The 13,886-nt window shown below is 36.5% G+C and overlaps 1 protein-coding gene across 3 annotated transcripts in view; it reads right to left on the bottom strand.

The window, feature by feature from the left end:
• Positions 1-13,886, bottom strand: part of lrp4 (low density lipoprotein receptor-related protein 4) — a 409,312-nt gene that overhangs the window by 167,519 nt on the left and 227,907 nt on the right. For all 3 annotated transcript variants that reach the window (XM_028793832.2, XM_028793833.2, XM_051923808.1), the window contains exon 3: positions 5,408-5,524. In XM_028793832.2, coding sequence (XP_028649665.2) covers positions 5,408-5,524 — 117 coding nt within the window. The remainder of the gene's footprint in view (positions 1-5,407; positions 5,525-13,886) is intronic.

Below are 13,886 nucleotides of genomic sequence, written 5' to 3'. Positions count from 1 at the left end.
GTGCTCAGTCAGCCGGGAGACTGACTGCTGCTGGTCTGTTGTTCACTGAATTAATCTGCAACACATTACATCGTGGGCCAAAAAATCGTGCCACTTAATTATTTTCAACTATAACTCTGTTATTTCTTGATCGATTTTTACACTTTTACATGCTATATATGCGAGCTTGGCCGTTCCCGTTTTCCCGGGAATTACAGCAGTTTAATTCCCGGGAATGCGGGAATGAAAAATGTCCGGGAATCCCCTAGTGGATTCCCTAGTAATAACTTGCTCCATTTGCTCTGAATGGTCAAAGAATAACAATCAGGCTCAAGGCTTTAATTCACTTACTCAGACTGATTATTAATTTTACAAAAGACAAAATAATTGACTTTCTAGAACAGCAAAAGAAAACTCTCCCAAAACAAAAAATGAAATGAGCACGCCAATCCAAAATTTTTCAGAAATCTGAGAAATCAGACATTAAGTTCAATAAATATATCAACTATTTTCTTTGACAAAGGTGATATCATAAGTTGTACAAAATGTGCCACAATTAAAAAATGATTAACTGCCACCAGAACTGAGCTTTTTTCTCTGATTCTCTGGTAAATGCGTAACAAAATCAACTGATAAATGAAACCACTCTGCAAATGCACAGACCTGCTGGGTGACAATGACATTTTTTTAAAATAATTGCTTGTGTCACTCCCCACCCACACATTGTGTTATATGTTCAAACACTCCCATCCAAAAGAAATTATATTTAATCAGTTTGGCAATTAATTTACAGATGTCCTATTATGAAACTGTTACTTTCCTGTGTAAGAATGGTGCCTTGAAATAGATGGGTCTAAACTTAAAAAACTAAAAATATTTTACTGAGCACTTTGGTTTATTTCTTGTCCATCACATGTTGAGCCAATGGCAGAACCAGAGAAATTCTTTGGTTAATCATCCTAGTACATCTGTGGTATTTGCTTGTTTATACCTAACAGAATGACTCCACAATCCTTATGACTCCATAAAATTACAGGTAAAAGCATTACTTCAAAATTACTTTTAATTTACTTTAAGATGCTTTCTGTAGTAGAATGGTAGGAGTACAGACATAGTAATAATGTGCAAACTCCCAGAATTCAAGGACGGGGCGTGGGATTAAAATGCAAGAAGATTCTAGGAAGTAGCAGCAGCACTAACTGTTGTTCCCACTTGGTGTTCTATAACTGTTTAAATTGCCTTAACATCAGTACATCTTGTATAAGGAAGTGGCGAGATTTCCCACCCATGCTTCACCCAGGTGGACATTTTTGAGGAAATTCCTGTGCCTACTGCTTTGGTAAATTCGTGGGATACACTGTATTTGTGAAAATGGATATTAAATTCCCCTAAGAAAGTAAACTGGGACTATTTTGCAATTGGAGGAATTATAGGTCTCACAGGCCTTTTTATCCTGTTCAATTTAATCTTTAAGCTGCTCAAAGATAATAAAAGTTTTGCGTGATTAGTAAACACAACATTAGGATGTTCAGCTCCCCTATGCAAATTACATTTTCCCCGGGAGCTCATTTAATCGCTAACAGACAGTAAAGACTGCCAATCTTTCTTAGAAGTGGTTAGTTGCTGCATTACTTCAGATAAATAATTAAGCTGCATTTTTGGCTGCCTAAATAAGCTTGGCAAGATATGACAGCATTACCAAGTTGCTCCATCAAACTATGGAATCCATGTTTTCTTATTGGAAGGAACTCCCAAGACTTGATTATCCAGACACCTCCAGCTAAATATTCCTCCACCAGTAAGAATAACCTGTACAATGAGTTAATCTTTCTGTGCAGTTATTACTCTCTGAGTTTATTTTATTAGTTTTTCAGACAGTTATTCTCTACTATGCAAGATTCCCGAAACTGAGGTCAAAGACTGCTATTTCTTGAGAACGATAGAACTGTTGTCGTGAATGCAAAAGATGAAAGACTTACCATTAAGAAACAATTTAATGTTTCAATCAGACAAAAATCAAGACAAAAAAGAAAAAGAGGTCAACTCATGACAAACTAAGACTTTAATATGCTAACTCTGAACCTGTGGTACTGAAACAAAGCTAATAGTCTGTAGACGGACATCTGCCCATGTGTCTCACTTGAAACAGTATGACATGAGTGAATAGATAGATAGATAGATAGATAGATAGATAGATAGATAGATAGATAGATAGATAGATAGATAGATAGATAGATAGATAGATAGATAGATAGATAGATAGATAGATAGATAGATAGATAGATAGATAGATAGATAGATAGATAGATAGATAGATAGATAGATAGATACTTTATTAATCCCAATGGGAAATTCACATAAGAAGTCACTTAGCAGTTGGCTGATGGCGAATGATTTCTGCCTAATGCTTCTCCATGCAGAACTACTTCCACTTAGTGATATTTGTACAAAAAAAGGTATTGTATGCCTACAAGAATGGTTAATCAGTCTGTGGAGCGGCATTGTGCTGAGTTGATCATCTGTATATTCTACAATCGTGCAGATGACTTGGGTGATTTTTTTCTCATCCAAACCACAACAGTTCATTTTCAAGAAGCAAAGATGACATCAATGGACATGTTAATTGCAGAGTTTGTACCCTGTAAACAGACTTTTAATCATTGACATTACATTGAACAGTTGAGACATCTATAAGAAAGCATCAGGAAAAAAATGTCCGTGTGATACCTGGGTTGCCCGTAGTACACCCAAAAGTGAATCTTGCATTGTGACAGTGCACCTTCACACACCACATAGTCAGTCAAAGAGTTTTTGACCCAAAACAATGAGATTATTGCTTTTCACCCCAACATTCGCCAGTTCTAGTTCCCCATGACTAATTAAAATTGAGACTGAAGGGAGAAGATTTGCTATCATGGAAGATATCCAGCAAAAATCACTAGGGGTTCTAGACATGATAACAAAAGATGAGTGCAGGAAATGTTTCCAGAAGTGAGAGAAGTGTTGGGACAAGTGTATTGCATTTCAAGGAAAGTATTTTGAAGGTAATTAAAAGAGAACTGTTGTAAATTTTATAATAAACATTATTTTTGGAGTTCTTCATATATACAAAACAATTTTTAAAATGGTAATAATTATTTCAGCAAGATAAAGTAGGTTATGTATAGGATCCCAATTCAGCATCTAAGACTAAAGAGGTCCTTCATGTGTTTTATACGAAGACCAAAGCAGGATTTAAGATTAAAGTTATTTAGCATACATAGTTTGTTTAAGGTTCAATATTCCCGAGAAGATTATTTAGTTTGGTTTCACCTGTTCTGTAAACATCACTGACTCCATTCCCTTTCCCTTTTTATGTCTCCACCAGTTGTGTTCTATTTTTGTAATGAACACTTGTCGGGTGTTCCTCAGGGGCAGAGAGGAAGTGACTAGAAGGGCAAAGGTCAGCCCCAGCCCATTTTCACAAGTCAGGTGCAGTTGCATGCAAGGTTATGAACTCTTTTATTAGTGAAATGTTCCCCTGACCACAGCATGACTTTACATACAATGAAGTAACAGCACAGAATTGTGACCAGACAAGGAACAAGGAGTCTATGAAGGAGCCACATGCTTCTTTGGTATATAAGTAATTCAGCCATAGTTTAAATAAATGGGAAATTATATTTAAAAAAAACAATAATCTTAATCTAAAATTTCTGTGTCAACATTTTTAAAATACCAGAACAATTTGGGATGCAACTCACTCAGCTATCTTGCCATTTGCAGCACTCTATGTACATTATTTCATTTGCTTCTCTAAATAAATTTTGACACAACAGATAATTACATAGATATGTAAGGCAGTTTACAAAATAATATTATTCAAAATGGCTTAGATTTATAAAGGTTACTGAGGTTCCATCTAGGTTTAGTTTTTTCACGTTTTGTTCACATCTGCCTGGTGTTTTCACTTAAGTTTTCACCCATTACCAAAGACACAATGTCAGTAATGAATGAAGAGCTAAGTTGTTCTGTAAATTCCATGCAACAGATGAATGGTTTATGGAGGTCTTCAGCGTAAGTCCTGTTATAAGGCTGTAAAGCCATCCATCTATTCCCTCCACAACCTGCTCCTGCCGTATACATAATGCTATTGGGACATAGAGTACAGTGCCTCCATGTAATAATAATATCTCTTTACATTAATATAGCGCTTTCTCACTACTCAAAGCACTTCGGTGAGTGGGGGAGCCACTCCAACCAGCACTAATGTGTAGCATTCCCCTGGATGATGTGGCAGCAGCCGTTTTTGCGCCAGTTCGCTCACCACATCTTAGCTGTTAGGTGGTGAGACAGGGGATGATTAAGGGGCCAGAGTGACTAGGCCATGGTGTGCAATTTAACCTAGACATTGGGATACACCTTACTCTTTACAAATAATGCCCAGGGATCTTTCATGACCACAGAGAGTCAGGACCTCAGTTTTATGTCTCATCCAAAGGTTGGTGCAATTTTTACAGCACAGTGTCCCCATCACTGCACTGGGGCATTGGGATTCATGTTCAAACCACAGGGTTAGTGCCCTCTGGTGGTCTCACCACCACCTCTTCCAGCAGCAATCCAAGCATTTCCTAGATGGTCTCCCATCCAAGTTCTGGCTGGGCCCGAACATTTCCAAACATAAAGGAATAACCACACTGGCAAACCATATGTTGGCATGAATGAAAGTAAATACCACTAAAAAGCATATAATTCCCCATCCTGCTATTCTTTCTGACAATTTACAAATTAATTTAGGTTTTTGAGTTAGCAAAGCATGTATCCATTCAAATTGTTTTAGAATTATGTTACTTCAGGGTGTATGAGGATAAATTACATGAATTCTGTTCTCCTACATAAGGATAAAAATGATTGTACATGTTGAACATATAACAAACTGTATTAAAATATTTTACTGCTGCTGGATGTAAATTTTAGCATCAAATAAAGCAAGGCATGTGCAACATATTTATTTGCCTTATGGTTAAATTTTTTGATGCTGATAGACACTGTGCAGACCATTAATTCTTTTAGCACCTTATGCTAATGGATGCAGAGAGTGAAATTGGACTTGGGATCAAACTATCTAATTAAAAAATTAGATATGAACAAACTGTGCTTACTGTCCACATTGCTAAAAATGCAGGAATGAAGGAGCTATGTGTTCAAAAGACCTTTTTAAGATGGATGCTCTTTTAATCTGAGTATGCAGTGTAACCCTGTCTGGCTTAAAAGTGAACTCATCTTCATTTAAATAAATGTCATTACACTTTTGAGACATTTAGTTGTATAATAAGTACGTGTAACTATTGCAATAAAATTAGCACTGTCATTGACTTACAAAAATGAGTTTGCACTGGACTATAGAGAAGTGGCAAGTTATTTCAGTATAGATTTAAGAGTTACTCACGACAGTCCTGCTCATCCGAGTCATCCTCACAGTCATTGTCACCATCACATACCCATGATCGCCGAATACATTTGCCATTGTCACAGTGGAAATCCAATGGAGAGCATGTAGGGAGCACTGGAAAGAAAAATCAGAGGTAAGAAGTTTAAAATATTATTTATATATCCAATATATTATTTATTAATTTCTACTATTCATTCATTTCAAGCAGCAATGTGTGGAGGGCAGGGCATATATATTTGGACTGTATTAATCAATATATCGTGCCTTTAAAAAGTACTGACGTTTTAGAAGTATTTAGATGCTGTATTACAAATGATACTTGTATGTATCATTCTAGTCATTTTCCATTACAAATTCATGAATTCAAAAAGAAATACTTTAAATATGAGATGAAAGTCAATGGCAACAGGGTTGTAATTCTTAGAAATTCATCGAGTAGTAGGAGGACCTAAAGCAATGGCAAGGCCAAGCAAAAAATTGACCTGGCAAATGCAAATGCTGACAAAAGGAGCAGCTGAGTATGTAGACAAATAATTAAACATGAAAACAGAATACAAAGACAATAAAATGTAGGCAAAAATTCAAAATCCTTAATCAAAAACATAAGCAACTAGAAATAAGGTGATAACAGGTAGCAATGACTGAGTGCTGCCTAGAAGGGCAGAATCTTTAAAAAAAAAACAAGAAATCAAATAAACTCAAAGATGATGTCTGAGTAATTGATGCCTTCAAGCAACAGCAGGTCAAAGGTGAAGCAGCAGGCATGGAGTGGGACCAGACATGACAATAAAGATAGGCTAGTGACTGATAAGCTGGTCAGGAGGTTTAAGAGGTTTACTCCCACTGCAACTAATTTAAGCTACAGCTTCACAGCCAACCAAAAACAGTAATGGCAAACAGATACATGGGAAAATATTTACATTACTGTTACAAGTCAATAACTGGGCACAGAGATGGCTTACTGCCATTCTGCAGGGTGGGTATAGCCCTTCTTTCAATGAATACGTGCAGAATAGAAAACACAAAGTAAGGCAGAGAAAGTTAATTGTATTAGTTAACACAACGACTGAAATCACAATTTGAAATTGCACAGAATTTCAAGTTAAAAAAACCCAGAAATGTGATAAACATGACCATACAGCTAATATTTATTGTCTTTTATGGTATCTATATTGCTAATTTTAATGCATTTATACAGTACATCCATTATCTAATCTCATATCCTAATTTTGATGGATTTTTCTGTTTCAACATAAAAGATGAAGTACATAGTGCCTTCCCTCTTCAACAATATAAACTGTAAGAATTCTAAAAAAACAGCATGAGGTGGCCAAGGAAAGTCACACAAGGCCATTAGCAATGGCTAACACAGTGACGCTGCTGAGGACAGAGTATTTCTTATAGTTTACGATCACAAGAAGAGAAAGCTCCCAAACATGTAAGAAGAACAAACAACTGTACCACCATGAACAAGTCACGGTTATATCAGTCTGAGATCAGTGCAGAATATTTCTTTTTGGTCCACAGCACCTGGAATGTTCACTAGTGACAGGTAACAATGCATCTTTCATAGCAGCCTCACTACCACAGATACTACATAAAGCAAAGGAAGAGCTAATGCCAACACTAGAATGTAGTGTTCTTGTATGAGACATGCTTATTGTGCCACACCACACACAATAATTTAAGTGTCCAGTCCAATTAAATTATCTTATGTAAATTTGGATCCCATCCCCCAATAATCTTTCACTTAACAAAAATTCCTCGACATCTGATCCCCACTAAGGAACTTCCTCCCAGGGGTTTAATGAATACCTTATTGAGTTAGCCAAAAAAAAAAATCCTCAGATTCATTGGGGTTGAAGAAATCAAGGGTTTACTAGATCATTCCGACGTTACTATGGCAATCAAAGTACAAGGCCCCAAAGGGGTAAGTCCCAGCTTCCGCCGGCATGCTCAATCATGAATAGCTCCTCTATCAGATAAGGAAGATGTACTTTACTTTAAGCTTTACCACCTTTCCATAAAAAACAAAAGGAAATGAAACTATGTAATTTACTGCTGGGTTCATGAAAGCCTTTCTATTAACATTTGCAAGTCTCCATGGGTCTCTTTCAGCAAAAAGATGCAGGAGGATAAATATTTATAAAATATGTTCTATCTGTCCATCCATCTTCTGAACTATCATTACGGTGCAGGAGCCTATCTGGGAAGCTTCAAAGTCCAGACCTTGTGCAGACTTGTGGACACAGCCAGCCATGCACATCTAGGGCCTGTCAGCACCTATTCTAACCTGCACGCCTTTGGGCTCTGGGAGGAAAAAAGAGAACCCGGAGAAACCAACAGGCCAACATGGAGCTGAACACTACTTCTGAAGGTGCTACAGAAACATATAAGGTGGTGGAGTTAGTTTTTTCACTCAAAACCATGAACTACGTATATACAACAATAATGTAAATGACAATGGTATTCTGTTATTACATTCAGCAGCCTATGTACAGTAGCTGGAATGCCAAGGCATGTTATAGCAGTGGTGTTATAACAACATGATGTAGACAGTTATTCAGTGAACATTTTAATAAAAAATCAGTATGTTTAATGGTCCATCCAGCAGTTCCCTGTAAATTACACTTTAGTGATATCACAGGAAATCACTGAATGAAATATTTTACAGTACAGTAGAACCAATTATACTGTACCATAACAACAGTATAAATTTCATTATCTTAGATTATATATAATATGTTCACAAATAAATGTAGAGTAAAATTAACAGGAAATTGAATCAAATGGACATCTTAAACAATATTTACTTTGAAACACATTGGGTCAAAAGAAATATATAAGCTGCATAGATAGATTGGTACAGGGTAATGCCTCTGTCTACTTTGATCAGCTATATTGCATGTGCTCTGGTAGGACAAACGAGCTTTCAACTATTTTCACATCTTCACTAAATTCCTTTGAGTATTTGAGGTATGGTACCAGCATTTCATAAATTTTGGTACCAGAAGTAAATGGTAGTTTTCAAGCATCTTATGCTCTGTCATTTATTACTGTAATTGAAACTGCCCAACATCACATGTCCTCCCACCATGCTCTAGGCAGGGAGGCACGCTATTGTGCTGCTGTGGGACGGTGGCAGGTTGGGGGATTAGGGGTGAAGAGTTATCTGTTATTTGCTTAAGTACCATTTTGGTACTGCTGGTATTGACACCAAAGTCTAAATTTTGGTACTGATTCAACACTAATGAGTGCTTACATGTATATTTAAGTAAATTACGGATCTCAAAAATTACTCATGCAAACATCTTGCAAATGAATAGGCCTGGTTCCATGGCTACATGGAGCAGATTGCAACAATCCCATTTAAATCAATTTCTATGACAGTTATCGCTGGATATAAGTGAAAATGTTTTTTGAAGGATGTGGAGATACATACTGGATGAAAAGAAAACAACTAATATGCAAGTTTTTTTGAAGATGATATATCAATTTTATCAGAAGCTATCATTCCACATACTGTTGATCTCAGCATTCAGGGTGGATATCTTGGAAAACAATTGTTCTAAAATGTTCTATCTTTGCTAAGATATAGTAATCCAGGAGCTTTACACAATGCAAAAAATGCACAATGTTCTGATGAAAATTGTAAATTTAAGATGTGAAAATCCATTTTGATTTTCCAAACATACACAGATACACATACAGACACCATGCTAAAAATCAGTTTTTGTCGACATTTTCAACATTGTAGAATCAGAATCTGAACTTAACTCCATAGCGAATTTTTGACCCCATTATGGAAGTAAGAAGAATACTATCCAAAAGAATTAAAAAAAAAAACAAAAAAAAAAACAAAAACTGAAAAAACACAAAAATATATATTTGTTCCTATTTGTTCCTGTAATGAAATACGCAAATGTCAAACTTTACTCGGCACAGAAACTTCCCCTAGGCCCTGGGCATGATGGGACTGTCTGTGTTATGTCTATATGGCACTCGCAATCACAGCTCTGCCACAATGCCTTCCAGGACATACACATTATCTTGTCTCATCTACCTAACTTCATGTGCATTTCATTAAGTTAGCAGGACAATATTCTTGAGAAACAAGCTCAATAAAGAAAAGCAGTTATGATTTAAAGCACTTCAATAATTACTTAAGCAGAGCTGGTGACCCCTTTTGCATGTCTGGGTTTATGTCTATAAGCAGCTGGCATTGTGATCTGGATTGGGGAATTTTACTACTGGTGAAGCTAAAGAAGGATGTGCTTTGGTTAGAAAATGCTGCAACAAATTATGTGTGGGACGCACATATGTCACTGATGACAAGCGACCCTAAAATCAATCAGCAAGGCCCAGAGCGTCAATGAATGAGCAAGTCATTAGTTGATAGCCTGAACTGTTGTCTTCGATATAAAGCACTTTAAAATGATTTACTAAGCAAATAGAATTTGCTTCAGAGCAGACTAATTTAAAAGCACATGAAGCATAAAAGCTGTGAAAAATCAGCAATCACCATTTTGCGGTGCAACAATATTGCAAAAAATGTGTGGGATGTACAGTGCATAAAAAAAGCCCTTTAGCCCAAAGTGGTTTAAAAATTTGCATAAATATGAAAGAACTGAGGAGTACATGGTGACTCAGAGGCTAGTGCTGCTACCTCAAAGATTCAGAACCTGGCTGTCAACTGGGTGAATTATTTTCCTGGAACTCTAGTTTATAGATTACAAAAATTTGCATGTTAGGTAAACTGGTGGCTCTAAATTAGTCCTTTGTCACTGGGTGCATGGGTGGACCCTCCAATGCACACTGGAGCCCCATCCTGAGCTGGTATTGGTTTCCCATGACCTAATTTGGACTGAGCAAATTTGAGAAAAAAGAGACCATTACCAGCTTATGGAGTTCTTACAAACAGTCTGAGTATGGAGAGAACTGCATGAAGTTAAGACGAGTGTAATGGTGCAAAAAAAAAAAAAAAAAAAAGATCTGGATTTAATTGCCACATACTTAGCAAGAGTTCAATTTGGATTTCTTTTATATACAGGCCAAGACAGATGAAGAACTCATTTGTGCATATTTTACAGAAAAAGAAAAATAACAGGGAAATCTTGACCTGCAATAAATAATACACCAGTATGACCACTGATGTAAAATGTCAGAGTCTTCTTATTTATAGTACAATACCTCCACATAATTTATTTTGCTGCTAAGCCCGTTACACATATTTTATCACCATAAATATGATCATTATTAATAGGAAATGGTAGTCTGCATAATTTCCATTCATCTGTTGTATAAGATGCTTATTCCAAAGTCAGGAGCCCAGAGTCTGCAAGCATCATTGAGCGCAAAGCAAGAACCAACCCCAGATGGGCCGTCAATCTACATAAGTGAGAAGTATGAATAATCACTGTGTCGTTAATATTTTGATAACTATGTCCTGGCAGATTTTTGTTTCTTCCTTTGAGATCTCCATTGTACTGCTTTAACTATAGGAGCTGCATGGTAATAAATGACCACACAAAAAAAGACATTTGTGCTGTGTGTCTTGATAGCCTAAGATTCACTGTTGATTCTTATTTCGTATGGTTAAAGGTGCAGATATACGTCCAATAATTTGAATGGGTCTACAGGGGTGCAAAGACTGGATGTCTGTTTCCATCACAGCATGGAGACAACTAGGAAGATGACCTCTGACCAGTGTGTCACCTCTGTAAAAGTGCCAACACAAAAATTCTCAGTGTCTAATAGATAAATCACATTGCTGGAGATTTTGGCTTTGTCAGCACCATGCTTGCACACCAGCAAACACCTAAGATCTTCAATAAACGTGATTGTCCCCGGTCAAAAACAGAAATGCAAAATATAAAAAAATCTGATATTCGAAGGAAACACATAAAATTGAGTCTTAATGTCTGCCAATGATTCTGAATCAATACCCACATTTGGAACTTTATTGGTGAATGTAAACAAAATGGTGAAAACATCCTGCACTGGTGCTGGACACACTTGAATGCTCTCTGCAAACTTTCCCGAGGGGTCCATTAATACGTGTAAGCTCTTCACCCTCAGCACTAAACAAAGTGAGTCTTGAGCTGGCCTAAAGCATTCCTCAGTTCAGCCTGTTTTATAATTTGGCCATGTTTGACTTGTGCATCTCCAGTTGTTACTGAATGTTGTCTCTTATCACTATGGCTATGTATCCCATATTCGAATCAAATATAATATCTGTCCAGGATTTGTAGAGCTCTTTTTGACACTAACTGTTTAAAATAAATCAGAAACAGATCTACAGCCCTTCTGGGGTCTGCCAGGAGTTAAGTAATTGTGTTTGGCGTGTTTCTTTTTTTCTGTGGGGTTAAATTATCATCTTTGATATTGTATAGTAGTCCTGTCAGACCTGTTATGCACTTTGTAATGGTGTTATAATAAGTGATAGAAGAACATAAGAAGTTTGACAAATGAGACCAGACCATTCAGTCCATGAAGCTCGTTCAGTTAGCTACTGACAATTTTTTCAGAATATTACCCTCAGATGCTTATTAACAAGTTTTAAAGGTTGACCTGGTAGTTTATTCCAGATTCCCATAACTCTTTGTGCAGAAAAAGTGCTTCCTGGCTTCAATCTTAAATATGCTTCCTTTTAATTTCCACTACAGTCTCCAAGTATTTAGTCTAGACTAGCGGTTCCCAAACTCAGTCCCAGGGACCCACTCTGTTTAAAAAAACATCCATTTTTAAAATGGACTACTTTTTAAAAATATTTTAGTCCTGCTTTTCTAGGTGTTATGGTTATTTACTCCATTATTTACTTATTAGTGAGGCTGATGCTGCAGTAGTTGCAGACTTTCATCTTTCAGTGTTGTTTGCCCAGGTGTCTGCTTTTCTTGTTCTTTATTGTAATTATTAGGATTAGAATGCAGGCAGCAAACTACACAGAAAAAGGGAAAAATAATAGAAAAGCAACAAAAGAGAGTTAAGCATTTAAAGATGTAGCAAAAATGGAAGTATTTCTAAATATCTTATAAAAATAATACTTCTGTGTTGTTCTGAATGCAGAAAAAGAGAAAATAAAAAAAGCTAATTAAATGACATCAGTTATTATCACTGATTGTGAATCTGATTGAAACAAAAACCTGTAGCCACAATGGGTTTCCAGGCAGAGTTTAGTGAGCACTGGTATAAAGAATGGTGCTGGATCTACTTATTCAGTGCCTTTTTTGGGAATGTTGAAGATCTGGATTAAGAACCCACAAAGCTTCCTCAGCTCGAGACTAAACAGGTTTATCTGGCTAATCCTATTAGAGCACAACAATTCCTTATTTCGTGGGATGCACCGGGTTGCTCTCTTCTGCACAGTTTCTAGTGCTGCTATGTCTGTCTTGTAACGCAATGACCACACCTGCACACAATACTCCAAATGCAGCCACATTAGCGCATTCCACGGTCTAAACATAAAATTCCTTGATTTATAATCAAGGGGCTTTACAATATTACCTAACATTTTATTTCCCATTTAATAACTTCTGTATGTTAAATGGACAATGAGAATGTTGTGTCAAAGGGATTGCTTCCTGGAAGATGTTGCTTCATCTTGTATTTAAAATTAATGTTTCATTTGCTTATTTGTAGCACTTTGCACTTTTCTACATTAAATATTAATTTCTAAGTGTTTGCCTAGTTCTGCCCTGAGGTGGGCTGGCGCCCTGCCCAGGGATTTCTTCCTGCCTTGCACCGTGTGCTGGCTGAAATTGGCTCCAGCAGACCCCTGTGACCCTGTGTTAGGATATAGCGTGTTGGAGACTGACTGACTGACTGACTGCCTAGTTCTGATCATTATTGGGTTCTTTTTAAAATAATTTTGTTTTGTCCTTAGGATCTACTATCCCACCAATTTTAGTGTCATCTGCAAATTTTGAAAGTTTACTAATTACAGTAAACTGTAATAAAAATTAGAAAAAGTAATAGTCAAATGACAGAGGAACTCCTCTGATGACCACTCCTCACATAGAGCATTCGACTCTTATTTGTACTCTTTGCTTCCTGCTAGTTAACCAGCCTGAAATCCAGTTTTGTATATGATCTTCGATGTCTACAACTTTTAGTTTCAAAAATAATGATTTTCAGATCGAGGATAAAAACAGGAAAACAGAAATGTTGCGAGATTGGCAATCATTTTGACCAATCAGATTTGTTAATTCAATAAAAAAATACCCACTCTCACTTAATGCAAAGATCTTTTAAACATGGTATATAAAAAGTATGTTTCTGGAAAAACCAGAAGATTTTCCCACACTTTTCTCAGTATTCCAGTATATATTCTGAATCTCTTTTTACATATCTCACTGCATACAATAACATGATTTGTTTTGGTTAGCACACTGTTCCCTACTGATTTTGGACAAGATGATATTTAAGATGTGACTAAAACAGATTAAAAGAGGAAAGAGGTGCTTTATCTGAGGGATTG

The sequence above is a fragment of the Erpetoichthys calabaricus genome, chromosome 2, assembly GCF_900747795.2.
Source record: "Erpetoichthys calabaricus chromosome 2, fErpCal1.3, whole genome shotgun sequence".
Taxonomy (NCBI): domain Eukaryota; kingdom Metazoa; phylum Chordata; class Cladistia; order Polypteriformes; family Polypteridae; genus Erpetoichthys; species Erpetoichthys calabaricus.
This window is presented reverse-complemented; position numbering and strand designations above follow the sequence as displayed.